The sequence below is a fragment of the Budorcas taxicolor genome, chromosome 3 (assembly GCF_023091745.1).
Source record: "Budorcas taxicolor isolate Tak-1 chromosome 3, Takin1.1, whole genome shotgun sequence".
NCBI lineage: Eukaryota > Metazoa > Chordata > Mammalia > Artiodactyla > Bovidae > Budorcas > Budorcas taxicolor.
The window spans coordinates 17,496,109-17,515,124 of record NC_068912.1 but is presented as its reverse complement, the minus strand read 5'-3'; the positions used below and the strand labels follow the sequence as shown (position 1 = coordinate 17,515,124).

Genomic DNA, 19,016 nt, shown 5'->3' with positions numbered 1-19,016 from the left:
ATCTGAAATGCTAGTTTATAATTTGTTATCTGTGAGCATCCCCATTGTGGGGAGGTGCTGGGTGGCCTGTTGGACACAGCCTGGGCCTGGGTCTGGAGTAATGCATGGTCCTGTCCTCACAGGGGTGTGGGAGGATGTGGACACAGGACCCCAGAGACAAGCAACCAGAGCCAGTTCTGAGCCTCAGACTGGAAAAGAACGGAACAGAGAGAATGCTGGCAGGATGGGGGACTGCCCAAGGTCCAGCAAATTCTGCCCAAAGAGGGTATGTCCAGCAAATTGGAAAGGGGAGCAGAGACTTGGCCCACTCCCCTTTATTCATCCATTTCTCCAATAAATATCTGTCTCATCTTCTGAATTCTAGACACTGCTGAAGAACTGAAGACACAGACATGAATGAAAGTGGACAACTTCACAACCCAGTGGAGAGAATGTCTATAAACAATTACTGCCTTGAAATAAGGGCTGCTTCCAAATTAGGGCAAGGCAGTGTGTGAACAGAGAGGAGGGGCTGGGACATTGACCTGGGTCACATGTGAGGCTGGGGGCTGCCAGGCAGACGGCAGGGGAAGGCACACCAGGAGAGGGGTGTGTATCAGGGCACAAGAAAGCTCATCTGGCTGAAGACATGGGTGGTGGGGAGAGGAAGGTGAGAAAAGAGGAAGACGGGACCCAGACTCAGAGGGCTGGGAACATCCAACTACAGGGTTTAAGAGATTCTGGGAGATGCTGGCAGGAAATGACCATACTAACCTGAGACAGGAGGGACAGGATGGGGTTGCCAAGGAGAGGATACAGGTGCTGAATCAGAATGGAGAGGAAGGGGAGGACCAGCAGGTGGGGTTGGGGAAGGGGACGTGGCTGGGGACAGGAATGGTCTTGGGAGAAAAAGGGGCTCCCTAGTGTCTGAAATGAGGCCAAGTCTTAATGACGTTGTACAAAGCCCGCCCAGGAGACAGAACGTGGGTCACATCACTGTGCCCCACCAGCAGGTAGTCGGAGACCAGGTGCCCCTTGATCACGGAACACTGGATCAGGTTCTGGGCTGCCTCCAGCGCTGCGGCATTGGGCGGGGAACCTGCAAACCACAGCAGACTCATCAGTTATAGGATTCCCACATTTGTTCCAGGGCAGGACACACTCCTAGATCCCCCTAACCCACCTTTACCACCAAACTGGTACATTCCACCTTGCAGACAGGTAGAAAACCAAGACTTTAGAGTCCTCAGCACCAAAGTTCCTCCTGAATCAGAAGAGCAGAGCCTGAGACAGAATATACAGTCACTCTGGGGCTGCACAAAGCCTTCAGCCTGGCGGTTCTACAGGCGACAATCTAACCCCCTAGACCAGCCTAGACAGCACATTCAAAAGCAGAGACATTACCTTGCCCACTAAGGTCCGTCTAGTCAAGGCCATGGTTTTTCCTGTGGTCATGTATGGATGTGAGAGTTGGACTGTGAAGAAGGCTGAGTGCCGAAGAATTGATGCTTTTGAACTGTGGTGTTGGAGAAGACTCTTGAGAGTCCCTTGGACTGCAAGGAGATCCAACCAGTCCATTCTGAAGGAGATCAGCCCTGGGGTTTCTTTGGAAGGAACGATGCTAAAGCTGAAACTCCAGTACTTTGGCCACCTCATGCGAAGAGTTGACTCATTGGAAAAGACTCTGATGCTGGGAGGGATTGGGGGCAGGAGGAGAAGGGGACGACCGAGGATGAGATGGCTGGATGGCATCACGGACTCGATGGACATGGGTCTGAGTGCACTCTGGGAGTTGGTGATGGACAGGGAGGCCTGGCGTGCTGTGATTCATGGGGTCGCAACGAGTCGGACACAACTGAGCAACTGAACTGAACTGAGAAACATTTTGGGTTGTCACAGTGAAGGGAAGGATGTTGTAGGTATCTAGTAGTTAGATGCCAGGGATGTTGCTAAATACCCTACAGTGAACAGGGCAGCCCCAATGAATTATCTGACCTGAAATGTTGATAATGTTGTGGTTGAGCAACCCTGCATTAGCCATAGAGTGTTTTCTTCACCTTCATAGGCCCAGCATCATCCCCAGGCATATTCCCCTGGCTCACTCCTTCCCCTATCCAAGGCCCGATCTAGTACTAGCCCCCAGTGACATAGCCTTCTCTTCCCAGAGACTCCACAAAAGGCCCCTGAGCTTAAACAAACTCTGATCAAACCTCTGAGCAATAGCAATTCTCAGCGCGCACTCTGGATGCAGAGACAGGGCTCATCTGTGCATTTGGCAAATAAGGCAAGTGTCCACACGTGGATGTCATGGTAAAAACTTACCAGAAACATACACAAAGATCTTCTTTCCTTGTCTAATGTGTCTCGGATATCAGAAGACAGAGGCATTTGTTTGGGTGTGAAATATGTAAATTTGGGGTGGAATTCTGTCTCAAAGGCCACCTCTCACACTGAGCTTAGTTCAACATCAGATCTGAAGCGGGGCAAACCCAGCACTGCTGCTGCTGCTGCTGCTAAGCCACTTCAGCAGACGCGGTCAGACACTTTCCCTCAAATACCACACAATGACCACTACTGCCCAAAGCATCCACTTACCAGAGAAGGTGCCCATAAAGGCGAGGCCCAGGGCAATGTCATTGTAGCTGGGGGTGTGGGAACCTTGGACACTCCAGCCTACTCCTTCATAGATGATGCCATCCTGGCCCACAAGGAAGCTAGAGGACAGCCAGGGGAGATGGAGAAGGGCGTGAAAGAGAGGCACTCTGAGGCTGTTCCATTCACTCATTCATTCTTGTCTACTCATCAGACATTGAGTAGCTTATCAAGTCCTAAACACTGTGTAACAAAGAGTCCCTGCCAGTGTCATGCTGGTCAGCCAGCTCTCATGGGCAAGGGACATGGACCGCAGCCCTGATCTGCAGCTTTTATTGCTCTCCCACCATGGCTGATCTCAGCCTACCAATGATTTGACAAAATTCCTAACAACAATCCTCTCTCATGAGCCCATGGGCCTCAGCACAGCACCACTGTTGCAGGTAGCTCACAGACTAGGAACAGTGACAGTATTTTCGACGCCTGCAGCCCTACCTCACCAGTGGAACTGCTGCGCACAGATGACCTACACCTCCCCACGACTAAGGACACACGAAGAACACCTCCCCAACCTTGCCTTCCCTGGCCTCTCTGTTCGGGAGGCCCTGCCAATCCCTGCCTCTTCAAACACTCTTAGTTTCTGTCACACTGCACTCTCCCAGTTGCTTCCTCTCTGGCTGCTCCTCATCACCTCATCTTCCTGTGTCCTTCCCTGCACCTGGGGGGTTCCTCGGGATGTGGCCCTAACTCCCCTCTTCTCACTTGACACTTTGTCCCAGGACTAACCCATCTACTTCCCTGGCTTCAGCTGCCACCCAGAAAGACGATGAACCCACACCTGGACCCACCTATTCCCCTTGCTGGGCTCCTGATCTTGGTGAGAAATCCCACCATTCCCTCCTGCTGCTGCTGCTGCTGCTGCTGCTGCTGCTAAGTCACTTCAGTCATGTCCGACTCTGTGTGACCCCACAGACAGCAGACCACCAGGCTCCCCCGTCCCTGGGATTCTCCAGGCAAGAACACTGGAGTGGGTTTCCATTTCCTTCTCCAATGCATGAAAGTGAAAAGTGAAAGGGAAGTCGCTCAGTCATGTCCGACTTCGCGACCCCATGGACCGCAGCCCACCAGGCTCCTCCATCCATGGGATTTTCCAGGCAAGAGTACTGGAGTGGGGTGCCATTGCCTTCTCCTCCCTCCTCCTACTGGGAATAATTCTGCATACCAGGGCCCAGCAAAACACATCCTGATAGGTAATAGATGTTGGAGGAAAAGTTTCCTCCTATCTTGAAAACGATGTTACTACCAGGGATTGGAGAGGGGAGAGGCAGTCAGCCCAGGAGTACGTATCAAGCAGCAGTGGTAAATCCATCTAAGGCAGGGTCCCTCCACACAGCTGTCCTGGGCTTGGGGACAAGTAGGGACTAAAACAGAGAAGGCAATGGCACCCCACTCCAGTACTCTTGCCTGGAAAATCCCATGGACGGAGGAGCCTGGTGGGCTGCAGTCCATGGGGTCACTGAGGGTCGGACACGACTGAACGACTTCACTTTCACTTTTCACTTTCATGCATTGGAGAAGGTAATGGCAACCCACTCCAGTGTTCTTGCCTGGAGAATCCCAGGGTCGGGGGAGCCTGGTGGGCTGCAGTCCATGGGGTCGCACAGAGTCAGACACGACTGAGGCGACTCAGCAGCAGCAGCAGCAGCAGGGACTAAACTCCAGCTCCACTGGGGCTCCTGTGACTCCCGTGCACAGATACGCCATCTGGGTCAGTAGAGACCCACCCTAAGACATAAGACTCCATGCCGCCGTTTCTGATAGGACGTTGTTGTTGCTGTTGCTGTTGTTCAGAAGCTAAGTCCAAGATATTAGATAGGAGAAGACTCTTGAGGGTCCCTTGGACTGCAAGGAGATCTAACCAGTCCATTCTGAAGGAGATCAGCCCTGGGATTTCTTTGGAAGGACTAATGCTAAAGCTGAAGCTCCAGTACTTTGGCCACCTCATGCGAAGAGTTGACTCATTGGAAAAGACTCTGATGCTGGGAGGGATTGGGGGCAGGAGGAGAAGGGGACGACAGAGGATGAGATGGCTGGATGGCATCACGGACTCGATGGATGTGAGTCTGAGTGAACTCCGGGAGATGGTGATGAACAGGGAGGCCTGGCATGCTGCGATTCATGGGGTCACAAAGAGTCGGACACGACTGAGCGACTGAACTGAACTGAACCCCAAACGTCTTATCTTCAGTCTCTGAAAGCATCCTTCAAAAAGTCTCCACTCTTCTGTTAGGTCAGTGTCTTCTCTATAAAAGGATTACAGACTTTGCCATTCGAGAGATCCAAAAGTACTATCTGGACAGGAGAACACTTCCCTGACTTTGCCTTCCCTGACCTCTCTGTTTCAGAAAAAAAGAAAGTGGAGTCGCTCAGTCGTGTCCAACTCTTTGCGACCCCATGGACTGTAGCCTACCACGCTACTCTATCCATGGGATTTTCCAGGCAATAGTACTGGAGTGGGCTGCCATTTCCTTCTCCAGGGATCTTCCCAACCCAGGGATCGAACCTGGGTCTCACGCATTGCAGACAGACACTTTACCATCTGAGCCACCAGGGAAGCAGAGGCCCTGCCAATTCCCACCTCTTCAAACATTCTTAGCTTCCATTGCACCACACTCTCCCAGTTGCTTCTTCTCTGGCTGCTCCCCATCACCTCATCTTCTTGTGTAAGGAAAGATGTCCTCCCCAAGGAGGCTGATACTTTTCAGATGCAAAGGAGAGTTTAACATGAGGGAGACAAACTTCAGGTTGGGGCTGAACTGAGAGACAGAGCCTAAGCCGAGGAGTGGGAGGTGATTATGTGAAAAAGGCATAATCTTTAGATGCTCCTTTCTACGGGTTTTACAATCTTCCCTGCATTTGATGTCCTATAGTACCTTTTCAGCACAGCCTTGGTCTCCATCATGTCAATATCTGACCTTTCAAAAGGACACACATTCATACTACTGTCCATAAAGGAGATAACCAACAAGGACCTACTGTATAGCACAGGGAACTCTACTTAATATTGTGTGGTCATAACAAACACCCTCTCCAACAACACAAGAGATGACTCTACACATGGACATCACCAGACGGTCAACACCAAAATCAGATTGATTTTATTCTTTGTAGCCAAAGATGGAAAAGCTCTACACAGTCAGCAAAAACAAGACTAGGAGCTGACTGTGGCTCAGACTATGAACTCTTATTGCCAAATTCAGACTTAAATTGAAGAAAGGAGGGAAAACCACTAGACCATTTAGGTATGACCTAAATCAAATCCCTAGGATTATACAATGGAAGTGACAAATAGATTCAAGGGATTAGATTTGCTAGATAGAGTGCCTGAAGAACTATGGATGGAGATTTGTGACGCTGTACAGGAGGTGGTGATCAAGACCATCCCCAAAAGAAAGAAATACAAAAAAGGCAAAATGGTTGTCTGAAGAGGCCTTAAAAATAGCTGAGAAAAGAAGAGAAGCTAAAGGCAACGAAGAAAAGGAAAAATATACTCATCCAAATGCAGAGTTCCAAAGAATAGCAAGGAGAGATAAGAAAGCCTTCCTCAATGATCAATGCAAAGAAATAGAGGAAAACAATAGGATGGGAAAGACTAGAGATGTCTTCAAGAAAATTAGAGATATCAAGGGAACAATTCATGCAAAGATGGGCTCAATAAAGGACAGAAATCATATGGACCTAACAGAAGCAGAAGCAGAAGATATTAAGAAGAGGTGGCAAGAATGCACAGAAGAACTGTACAAAAAAAAAAAGATCTTCATGACCCAAATAACCACAATGGTGTGATCACTCACATAGAGCCAGACATCCTGGAGTCAGAAGTCAAGTGGGCCTTAGCAAGCATCAGTACGAACAAAGCTGGTGGAGGTGATGGAATTCCAGTTGCGCTATTTCAAATCTTAAAAGATGATGCTGTTAAAGCGCTGCAGTAAATATGTCAGCAAATTTGAAAAACTCAGCAGTGGCCACAGGACTGGAAAAGGTCAGTTTTCATTCCAATCCCAAAGAAAGGCAAAGCCAAAGAATGCTCAAACTACCACACAATTGCACACATCTCATACATTAGCAAAGTAATGTTCAAAATTCCCCAAGCGAGGCTTCAACATTATGTGAACTGAGAACTTCCAGATGTTCAAGCTGGATTTTAAAAAATCAGAGGAACCAGAGATCAAATTGCCAACATCTGTTGGATCACAGAAAAAGCAAGAGAGTTCCAGAAAAATATCTATTTCTGCTTCATTGAGTATGCTAAAGCTTTTGACTGTGTGGATTACAACAAACTGGAAAATTCTTAGAGATGGAAATACCAGACCACTTTGCCTGCCTCCTGAGAAATCTGTATGCAGGTCAAGAAGCAACAGTTAGAACCGGACATGAAAAAATTGACTGGTTCCAAATTGAGAAAGGAGTATATCAAGGCTGTATATTGTCACCTGTTTATCTAACTTAAATGCAGAGTACATCATGAAAAATGCCAGGCTGGATGAAGCACAAGCTGAAATCAAGATTACTGAGAGAAATATCAATAACCTCAGATACGCAGATGACACTACCATTTTGGCAGAAAGCAAAGAGGAACTAAAGAGCCTCTTGATGAAAGTGAAAGAGGAGAGTGAAAAAGTTGGCTTAAAATTCATCTTTAGAAAACTAAGATCATGGCATCTGATCCCATCACTTCATGGCAAATAGATGGGGGAACAATGCAAACAGTGTCAGACTTTATTTTGGGGGGGCTCCTAAATCACTGCAGATGGTGACTGCAGCCATGAAATTAAAAGACACTTGCTCCTTGGAAGAAAAGCTATGACCAATTTAGATAGCATATTAAAAAGCAGAGACATTACTTTGCCAACAAAGGTCCATATCATCAAAGCTATGGTTTTCCCAGTAGTCACGTATATTTGGGTTGGACCATAAAGAAAGCTGAGCACTGAAGAATTGATGCTTTTGAATTGTGGTGTTGGATAAGACTCTTGAGAGTCCCTTGGACTGCAAGGAGATCCAACCAGTCAATCCTAACAGAAATCAGTCCTGAATATTCATTGGAAGGACTATGCTAAAGCTGAAGCTCCAATCCTTTGGCCACCCAGTGTGAAGAACGGACTCATTTGAAAAGAACCTAAAGTTGGGAAAGATTGAAGGCAGGATGAGAAGGGGATGACAGAGGATGAGATGGTTGGATGACATCACGGAGTCGATGGACATGAGTTTGAGCAAGCTCTGGGAGTTGGTGACGGACAGGGAAGCCTGGCGTGCTGCTGTCTATGGAGTCTCAAAGTGTCAGACACAACTGAGTGACTGAACTGAACTGAACTGAATAACCTATTAGGGAAAAGAATCTGAAAAAGAATATATATGTATGTGTAAAACTGAATCACTTTGCACCTGAAACTAACAAAACATTATAAACAGCTATACTTCAATTAAAATAATAAAGACACACATTTTGAGAATGTGCTCAAGGGAGATGACCACCCCTTAGCTACATCCTAAATAAGGCCTACCCAGGGCTTGGTGAGGAATCCATGAGTGAGAAGAACCACCTCTCCTATGCTGGGCTCTCAGTAAATATTAGATCCTCTTCCCACTGCTTTCACAGGATCAGTATCCACCCCCATGGGAAGAGAAGCCTTCACAGCCTCAGGCACACTTACTTGTACCCGATATCACACGAGTCCAATCTATCCATGAAGGAGGACTGGATGTCTTGGACCAGCACGCGACATTCATCAGACCTGTTGCAGGTTCGCCCCGCGGTGTGGATAACGATGACATACTGGGCCGGCTGGTTCATCTCGGGACAGTGGGCCTCCCTGGCATCCCAAGCAGACCTCTGGACAATAAGTGGGCAAACTGTAGTGGGGCAAAAAATGGATGTGAGGATTCACTGTGCCCGCTCTGGTCACCCACCTCGCTACTGAACATCCCGCCCACCCTCTCGGCATCCTGCCCTGACCATGACTACGGACCTGGAGAGCCCGGCAGTTCCTGGTGGCCTATCTGGGAATAGGAATTGCGTTCAAGATGCAGGAGCTAAGAATCACCAGCTACAACCCCAAAAATCAGAACCCAAAGGACAATGGGAATGTTGATCTTGAGGGGACATGGATGCTTTATCCCAAGTCCAAAGTGTATTTATTTATCTGAACAACTGTTGTGTGTGCATGCGTGCGTGTGTGTGTGTGTGTGTGTGTGTTTGTGTGTGTATGTACGTGTAACAGGGTCTTTTTGGAGAAATCAGTTGAATTTTCATCTGAAAACATGTCTTTAAGAATCACTTGTAGTCCACAAAACTCTGTCAGTGTAAGCAATTATTAATACTGACAGATGACACCATCCAAAGGCAGAGATCAAATTCACTCCAAGGTCTAATACAAAAGTCCAATTTTCTTTAAAATTCTATTAAGTCCAAGAAAAGATGAATAGTGCCTATTAACTATACTGTTTGTTTAGGCCACACCATGTGGTTTGTGGGATCTAAGTTCCCTAACCAGAGATCAAACCGGGACCCCCAGCAGTGAAAGCACAGAGCCCTAACCACTGGACCACCAGGAAACTCCCTTCTAACTGTCCCAGTTTTGATGTTGCTGCTTGTTAAACTCAAAATCTGCGTTTAATCTTCCTTGAATTACGTTAAACTCTTCCTTTAAGTCAGTACAAGTAATGCCTTAAGCTCTTTGGTCTGTTAATGCAGCTCTACTGATAATTTTTGTATTCAGAAAGGCGTGCATTTTTGTGCTTGTGTATCCTACCCCTCGCCAGGTTTTTTTCCCTTCATAGCACTTTTCACCATTTCACCATGTAACACACCAACTATTTTACTTGTTTGTGTTCTTATTGTGTTTCTCTGCCATCTTGATTGAAACTTCATGAGGGCACTGCTGTTGAGCGTTTGCTCCCTTGATACATCCTCAGCGACGCACAGGTGCTCAGTAAATAACTGACGTAGGAATGAGTGAACACAAGCTAGACTATGCCGAGTGCCATGCCTCTATCATTCTAGGAATCGGAGGGACAAGTAGGTGACCTGGAGGGCCCCCCCTCAAGGTTTGCAAGCCCTAATGTTTCAGAGAGTTGGGTGACCAGTTGCCCATCAGAGGACTCCAGTGAAAAAGACAGCCTCTTCAATAAGTGGTGCTGGGAAAACTGGACAGCTATGTGAAAAAGAATGAAATTAGAACACTTCTTAACATCATACACAAAAATAAACTTTAAATGTATTAAAGGCTTAAATGTAAGGCCAGAAACTATAAAGCTCTTAGAGGAAAACATAGACAGTACACTCTTTGACATAAATTGCAGCAAGATTCTCTCTGACCCATCTCCTAAATTAATGGAAATAAAAACAAAAATAAACAAGTGGAAACTAATAAAACTTAAAAGCTTTTGCACAACAAAGGAAACTATCAACAACATGAAAAGATAAACCACAGAATGGGAGAAAATATTTGCAAACGAAGCAACTGACAAAGGGATCAGTTCAGTTCAGTTCAGTCGCTCAGTCGTGTCTGACTCTTTGTGACCCCATGGATTTCAGCCCGCCAGGCCTCCCTGTCCATCACCAACTCCCAGAGTTTACTCAAACTCATGTCCATTGAGTCGGTGATGCCATCCAATCATCTCATCCTCTGTTGCCCCCTTCTCCTTACGCCTTCAATCTTTCCCAGCATCAGGGTCTTTTCAAATGAGTCAGCTCTTCACATCAGGTGGCCAAAATATTGGAGTTTCAGGTTCAACACCAGTCCTTCCAATGAATATTCAGGATTGATTTCCTTTAGGATGGACTGGTTGGATATCCCTGCAGTCCAAGGGACTCTCAAGAGTCTTCTCCACACCACAGTTCAAACGCATCAATTCTTCTGCACTCAGCTTTCTTTATAGTCCAACTCTCACATCCATACATGACCACTGGAAAAACCATAGCCTTGACTAGATGGACCTTTGTTGGCAAAGTAATGTCTCTGCTTTTTAATATGCTGTCTATGTTTGTCATAGCCTTTCTTCCAAGGAGCAAGCATCTTTTAATTTCATGGCTGCACTCACCATCTGCAGTGATTTTGGAGCCCCCTCAAAAAAGTCTGCCACTATTTACACTGTTTCCCCAGACAAAGGGTTAACCTCCAAAATACATAAGCAGTTCATACAGCTCAATATCAGAAAAACAAGCAACCCAATAAAAAAAAAGGCAGACATTTCTTCAAAGAAGACATACAGATGAATAATAAACACATGAAAAGATGCTCAACATCACTCATTATGAGAAAAATCCAAATCAAAACTACTGTAACATATCACTCATACCAGTTGGAATAGCCATCATCAAAAAAAATCTACAAACAGTGAATGCTGGAGAAGGGATGGAGAAAAGGGAACCCTCCTGCACTGTTGAAGGAAAGGTAAATAGATACAGCCATTATGGAAAACAAATGGAATAATACGGCGATTCCTTAAAAACCTAGGAATAAATCTACCACATGACCCAGAAATCCCACTACTGGGCTTATACCCCAAGAAAACCACAATTATAAAAGATACAAGTACCCCAATGTTCACTGAAGCGATATTTATAATAGCCAAGACATGGAAGCAACCTAGATGTCCATCAACAGATGAGTTTGCATTAAAAAAAAAAAAACTTGTGGTACATTTATACAATGAAATATTATTCAGCCATAACAAAGAATGAATCTGAGTCAGTAGTAGTGAGATGGATAAACCTAGAGCTTCTTATACAGAGTGAAGTAAGTCAGAAAGAGAAAAACAGGTGTCATATAGTAACATATACATATGGAATCTAGAAGCATGGTACTGATGAACCCCGTAGAGAACAGACTTGTACGCACAGCAGAGGAAGATGAGGGTGGGACAAACTGAGAAAGTGGCATTGACATATATACACTAACATTGGTAAAACAGACAGTGGGAAGTTGCTAAAGGACTCAGAGAGCCCAGCCCGGCACATTGTGATGACCTAGAGGGCTGGGGGCGGTGGGGGGGGGGGGGGGGGCGGTGGGGAGGATATATATAATTATGACTGATTCACATTGTCTTATGGCAGAAACCAACCCAAAATTGTAAAGCAATTTTCCACCAATTAAAAAATACTTTTTAAAAAAAGAACAACTCCAGTGAGAGCCTGACTGAAAAAGTCACATCCAGTGGCATTTGGAAGTGAATGGGAGTGAATCTTGAGGGAGGTCCAGTAAGACTCAAGGTCTTAGGGACTTCCCTGGGGGTTCAGTGATTAACACTCCATACTTCCAAGGTAGGCAACCTGAGTTTGATCCCTAGTCAGGGAACTAAGATCTCATATGCCTTGCAGCACTGCCAAAAAAAAAATTTTTTTTTAAGACTTCAAGTCTTACCTTCCTTGAGACTTGCATTCTGCTGAGAAGACAGGCAGCTCTCGCCTTTCACAAGGAGTGGCTGGACATACAGGGGTGACAGGTGGCCCTTGCGGACAGCAGAGGAGATCAAACCTTCCATGGCTGCCAGGGCGGCAGGGCTAGGGCTGTGGCCTGGAAGAGAGTGATCCTTAGGAAGCCTCGATCTGGCCTGAGCTGCAGAGTTCTGCGGGGGAGGACAAGATATCCTGCCAGCTCCTTCATAGCTGTTGAAGGGGGAGGAAGGGGAACAGGCTCATCCTGAGCGCTGGACAGCTTGGAGTTCAAGGGTCTGCCTGGACAGAGCTTTGGTGACTGGAAAGACCTTTCCCAAAGACCCACCGAGACTTCATTCATCTGTCTCCCTGGGGAAGAGCTGGATGGCAGCCCCATGCTCACTAAAGCCCCCTGGCTGCGTTAGGGTTTCCCATCACTAGGGCCCTTCCAGGCATGTGCCAGCCTCTCTGTCTGCAGTGGCTGCTATAATCCTCACATCAAGCCTGTGAGGCAGATGCTATGATGAACCCCACTATTCACAAAGAGGAACTTGAGGTTGCCAAGAACTACTGAGCTCAAGATCCCACAGCTCACAACGTAACACCCAGGGGCAAAGAGTGGTCATGGAAATCAATCAAGTTGAACATCAAGACTCCTCTGGCAAACAGAAAGCTGCCCTGGAGCAGAAATGAAAGGGATGAGCTTGTGTTCTGATTCCTCTCCTTACGGCTATGTCACCTGGGTCACTTACCTCTCTGAAACTTAGGCTGTACCTACTGTAATAGTAGTCGTGAAACTTATCTGGGCCATCTCAAAAGATGTTGGGAGGGGGCCATAGGAAACTAGATGTGCAGAGGCTTTGCTAATTGTTGTTATTTAGTCACAAAATCATGTCCGACTCTCTTGAGACCCCATGGACTGTAGCCTGCCAGGCTCCTCTGTCCATGGGATTTCCCAGGCAAGAGTACTGGAATGGGCTGCCATTCCCTTCTCCAGGAGATATTCCCAACCCAGGAACCAAACCCTCACCTCCTGCACTGCAGGTGAGTTCTTTATCACTGAGTCACCAGGTAAGCCCACTTATTAACTGTAAACGTTCAGAAATTCAATGGATGTATGTTGGGATGCAGGTGGGCAGGGTGGCAATAAGGCTAGAGGACCGTGGAGGGGACTTGGGGTTTGGAGCCCCAACATGGCTTTTAAAAATTGCACGGAAAATCTCAGAGAGAGAGATGGAAGGAGGAAGTGGCTGGCCAGAAGCCAGGCCTGATACTACAGAAGCATCTGAGCTACAGAGAAGGCGTTCTAGTCTTTGAGGCAAGAATGAGAGTTGGAACCCAGAATCTCCCCAGACCAGAGCGGGAGCAGAACTAGGGTGCAGGAGGAAGGATGGAGAGCCTCCCCTGAGGGGTGGCCAGGCAGCGAGGAGGCTGGGAGGAAGCCAGAGCAGGGGGAGGAAGAGCGTTCCCCAAAGGCAGGGGAGAGGATTCCAGGAGAGGGAGCGTCATCACCAGTGTGCGGAGGGTGGAGAGACAGTGTGAGACGAAGAACTAGCTAGCTCTACGGAGAAGGACAGCTGGGGTGACCATTACCTCTGCTGCTGCCAAAGAATGCGAGGCCCAGGGAGATATTGTTGTAGCCCTGGGTGTGCACACCTTGGACATTCCAACCAACACCTTCGTACACCCTGCCATCGTCCCCAACCAGGAAGCTGTGGAGAGGGAAATCCAGGCTTGGTGGCTGGCCCCAGGCACATCCCTGAAAAGGAACCCCAACCCAGCCTCCTCAGGGAGAAGGGCCAAACCAAGTTCACTAGAGGGAATTTGCATGGATTCATCCGAGACAATCGGAGAAGGCAATGGCACCCCACTCCAGTACTGGAAAATCCCATGGGCGGAGGAGCCTGGTAGGCTGCAGGCCATGGGGTCGCTAAGAGTCGGGCACGACTGAGCGACTTCACTTTCACTTTTCGCTTTCATGCATTGGAGAAGGACATGGCAACCCACTCCAGTGTTCTTGCCTGGAGAATCCCAGGGACGGGGGAGCCTGGCGGGCTGCTGTCTATGGGGTCGCACAGAGTCGGACACGACTGAAGCGACTTAGCAGCAGCAGTAGCAGCATCGGAGACAATGGATAGACAAAGTGACTTACACTCATCCTTAGAAGGACCACTCCCGCGTTCCTCACCCCACCCCCAGTTCAGATGCTGGGTTTTGTATAAATCATCCTGCACACTTGAAAGGGAAGGGGTCCTGGAGCTGCCACCCAGAGGCTCCCCCAGACCCAACCAAACAATTTAAGATTCTTCTAGGCCTCTACGTTCCCTCAAACATGGCTCTCCTCCTCCTTCCAAAATGCTGTGTGTCTGTGATCTCCACACAGGCTGTTGGTGTGATTTCTCTCTGCTAGGGTAACCTCTTACATAGACTTCCCAGGAGGCAGCACCTCAAACAAGGATGTGGACGCAGGCAGTTTATTTGGGAAGAGACCTCGGAAGCCAGACTGAAGGGGCCAGAGGAGTGAGCCAGGAAGAAACACCACGCGTGAAGAATTGGGTTGGCTTCCCCACGGACACCTGGGGCTCAGCTCCTTGACATGTGACCTTCCAAGGAGAGAGGTACTTAAAATTGTCCCTTCAGAAGGCTGGGGACTAAGAAGTTAGCCACAAAGCCTGCCCTCCAGGGGGTTCACCGTCAGGGGCTTGGATGAAAGCCTGAAGCAGAAACGCAGAGAGATGCAGGTGCTCTTGAGGTGGGAAGCCGTTCCCACACACAGGAATCGTCCACGATGAGCTGACATCAGAGGGGGGCTGAGGAACTTGGTCCTGGGTGCTGGGAGGGCCTGCTAGAGTGACCATCGGGGGAAGAGGTGGATGCCTCCCTCACCGAGGTGAAAGCCCCAACACGCTCTGTAGTGGAAGGATCAGAGGGCAAAGGGGCAATCCCAAGCCAGCCTGGGCCACATGACTTAGCAGCAGCATGACCTTGATCCCTTCCTTGGTGCCCCCGCCTGTAACATGGAGATGGCGACACCCACCCAGCCAACCTCACACTCTGTCAGGGGGCAAACGCACCCATGCACCCACATACGGGGAAGCCATTCCTAGCCTGCGATGTGCTGTGTGAACCATTAAGAGGCGAACAGAAAGTAGAGTCATCACTTACACTTCCTTACTCCCTTTTAAGAGAGCTCAAAGTCAAGAACCTCACAGAAAATTTCAAAGGCTTTGGAATTTTATAGGATACTTTTTCATTGCATTCATTATTAACCAGGTACAACCACAACCCAGAAAATGAAGGAAATAGAGAAGAGAGGGGTGAGGGAGGCACCCTTAGGAGCGCTGGGTCACACGCCCCCAGCCCAGCCTCTTACTTGTAGGCTACGTCACACCAGCCGTTGCGCACGTGATGGCCCTGCAGCTCCCGCAGCCTCTGACTGCACGAGGTCTGGTTGTGACATTCCAGCCCAGGGACGTGGTGCGTGACAAGGAAGTCCACCGGCAGGGCCAGCTGGGCACAGCAGCCAATGGCGTCTGCCCCCCACTGCTCACGAGAGACCATGGTGGAGACACCTGCAGGGGAGCCGTGCGGGTGTCACTTGGCACACCCTGCTCCACTGTTGCCACCTTGGGCCCTGGGCCACACGCACCAGCTGAGGCCAGTTCTGCCCCGTGGTGGCTGCAGAAGAGCCGCAGGAGGAGGCCTTCTGTGGGCAGGCGGGCACAGCCTCCTCTCCTTGCCTCCACGTTTCTATTTCACTACTCACTCCAATGCAGGGACTGTGCCTGCCCAGACCAGCCTAGGTGCTTGGCCCCCACACCTGGATGACCTTCTCTGGTTGAGGGTCCCTCCCTCCTCTGCTTCAGGAAGCCTTTCGTGTCACCATTTGCCCCAGGGAAAGCCCCCAGGGGCCCTCTCCGTTCCACCCCAGCGCTACTGCCCTCTGTGTGCTCCAAGCTCACTGACAGTTTCTTCTGGCACTCTGCTTCCTTCGCCCTGCTCCCAGCACTCCCACAGGGGGGCATTTCCTCCTCAACCTGGGGGGCCCTCCAGGCAGGGCCAGTGACCCCCCTTCAGTCTGAGGACTCCTGAGGGCAAAGTGCTAGTCTCCAACCTCAGGCTAGGGGGGCCTGAATTCACAGACTGCACCTCCCCTTCCTGGGTTTCTGGTCCCTCCCAGCAGCACTCCCACTTCCCCTTCCCCCTCTTCCCTCCCTGCCAAGGCCTAAGACAACCCACGCAGGTGTTCCTGTGTCTCAGCCCCAACCACCCCATCCCACCATTAAGTGCCTGGTCCCAAAAGAAACCCAGCTGGTCCTCAAACCTCCTCACCACTGAGACCCCGTTTGTCTTTTTCAATGAGCTGCGAGATGTTGCCAAGCAGGTCCTGAAGTCCCTCGGACAGGTGTTTATCTTGTGTTTTATCCCAGGAGGAATCACCTGTAAAGGAACACTCCATTTCGCATCAGCCCTCAGAGAGCCCCAGTACCAGTCCTTTCTGTGGCAGTGGCTCAGGCTCCTCTCCACAACCCTCTGCCTCCCCAGATCTCTGAGTGCTTTCAGAAAGCCCCTCTGGGGCCAGAGGACCACCTCCAGCAGTACCATGAGGCATGGTTTCCTCCAGGCAACGTCCTAGGAAGTTAGTTAAACAGACAAGGGCAGGGGGTCGGAAATATTGTCCTTTTCTCATGTGCCACATACAACTGGCAAAATCAACAATGACAAAAACCACTGGAAATGCATCCAGGCTCTTCAAAACCACAAAGTCTTTCCTTGTATGCATTTTGCCTAACGGAAGCAGTGGGACCGATTGTACCCAGAAGGGACTGGAATTCCCTGCACAAATCAAGTCAGTTCCTCTGGGATTGATTTTGGGGGCATTTGCTATGCCCATGCTCCTGTGGGCGGGACTCTGGGGATTTCAACAGACTCCCACCCTGAAGGAGCTTTCTCTTACTGACAACCATAAACCCCAATCATAGGGTGACATAATATTGCAAATAGAATCATTGCCCCATTGCTCAAGTACTAAGTCTTTCCAGCGCATTTTCCCATTCTATTCTTACAATAAATATAGATCATAACTTTATCTCAGGCTTCAAGTGGGAAAATTAAGCTTTCAAGAGGTGACTAACTTATTTAAAATCATTGCTGGAGGCAGGGCAAGGATTTGCACCCAGGTCTACGGACTCCAAGTTCTGTGCTCTAAATGCAAAGCTGTCTTCCTGCTCCTGCTCTGGCTTCCTACCAGCCTCCTAAGGGAGACCAGGCATTTAAAGATTTCTTGTTATGAGACTGTAGGATGATCCTTCTTAATTACTCTCTAAGCCAATGAAGAAAACTCACCCCAGGCCCCGAGACCCAGAGTAGAGAAGACAAGAAGCCACCACAGCATCTTCACGTGATTCCAGGACACTGACAGGAGAGACCTCGGCTCTACGGAAGACAATGATGTTTACTCCAACTGCGCTCACCCCTCAAACGGAGCCCCCTCCCTACTGCATGGCCCCGTCTGCCCTCCTGAAGGCTAGCACGTGGATAAGCTTCTCTGGGTCCCCAGCACACGTCAGGTGCTCATTGGATGGGGAAACACCCCCCCCCCCCGTTTCCCTGGGCAACCAGATCTCATTGAGTGCCTACCATGTGTGAGGCCTGAGTAGACACTCACATATGCTTTATTTAATCCTCGCACCAAGCCTGCAATCTAGGGTTGCTAACCCTCACTCTTATAGAAGAGGGCTGTAAGGTCCAGGGGTGAAAGTGAAAGTGAAGGTTGCTTAGTCATGTCCTACCCTTTGCGAGCCCATGGACTGTAGCCCACCAGGCTCCTCTGTCCCTGGGATTCTTCAGGCCAGAATACTGGAGTAAGTAGCCATTCCCTTCTCCAGGAGATCTTCCCAACCCAGGAATCGAATCTAACCAAGGTCTCCTGCATTGCAAGCGGATTCTTTACCAGTTGAGCTATCAGGGACAGGGGGTAGGAGAATGGAAAAATACAAACTCACTTCGATAGGTCTAATGCAGAGAATTTCTTCCCAGCTGGGGACAGACTGTGATTGGGAAGAGGATGGGATATAAGAGTTGAAGAGAGGGAGGGTCCTATTTCCAGAGCAGAGCAAAAATACTGATCTTTACACTCCATCTGGTGGAGTCCAGTCCTTCTGATAAGAGAGGGCTTTTCAAGAAGAAACACAGCTAACACACACACACTCAGAAATACCTGTGGGTCCCTTGCTGTCCCAGCTCCGCAGGTCAAGTTGCAGCCGGCTCACCCCTCATTGGCTGGCAGGGCCTCCTTTCAGGCTTGGCCTCCGGCCCTGCCCTCCTCCTCGGCCTTCACCCTCCCAGGCACTAGAGGGCACTCTCTCCCCAGGAAAGAAGACTGGGCCCTGGCTTTCCAGAGAGAAGAGAAAGGCCAGGAGCCCTAACCAAAGAGGGAGAGGAGGAGAAAGAGGAGGGCCAGGCTCTGCTCAGTCCACCGTCTACAGCACGGAGAGGGAATTAGTGAGACCAGAGAGGAGCTGACAGCAGGGACCCGCCCTGTGAATAATCCCAGGTACCTCCTCCCTGGGAAAGGGTGCGGCTGCCCAAGGCTCCCAGGAAGCCCGGCGAACCCAGGGGTGCCTGTGGGACCTGAGGGTCACATCCTGACCTCTGGGAACTTTCCGCCTGTGGGGACAGATCTGCTCCAGGAGTCTGAAGGTTCTGGATGGAGGTTGCTCCCCAACCCCCACTCCCACCCCTTTCCATCAGCCCCACCAGCAGCGGCAGATAAAGTAGAAAGGTACATCCCGGGAGGTGATGCACACACATGTCCTTATCGCTAGAACTGATTCCCACTCTGTGGCCAAGGGGCCCATTCACCCACCACCACCCCCACCTCTGCATCAGACTGTCACCCACCCAAGAAGCCTCCCGCAAGCCAAGACACTCCAGCCCCTCAGCCGCTCTCAGCTCAAAGCCACAGTTATCACCTCACATGTTCTGCATCTACTCACAGTCTGAG

The 19,016-nt window shown here is 49.3% G+C and overlaps 1 protein-coding gene across 1 annotated transcript; it reads right to left on the bottom strand.

Moving 5' to 3' along the window:
- Positions 1 to 899: 899 nt before the first annotated feature.
- PGLYRP4 (peptidoglycan recognition protein 4) lies at positions 900 to 17,405 on the bottom strand. The gene is given in 9 exon segments (XM_052637948.1): positions 900 to 1,078; positions 2,575 to 2,693; positions 8,286 to 8,484; positions 11,997 to 12,210; positions 12,213 to 12,241; positions 13,604 to 13,722; positions 15,384 to 15,582; positions 16,343 to 16,450; positions 17,357 to 17,405. Coding segments are annotated over 9 exon segments (1,215 nt in total).
- Between the last annotated feature and the right edge of the window lie 1,611 nt (positions 17,406 to 19,016).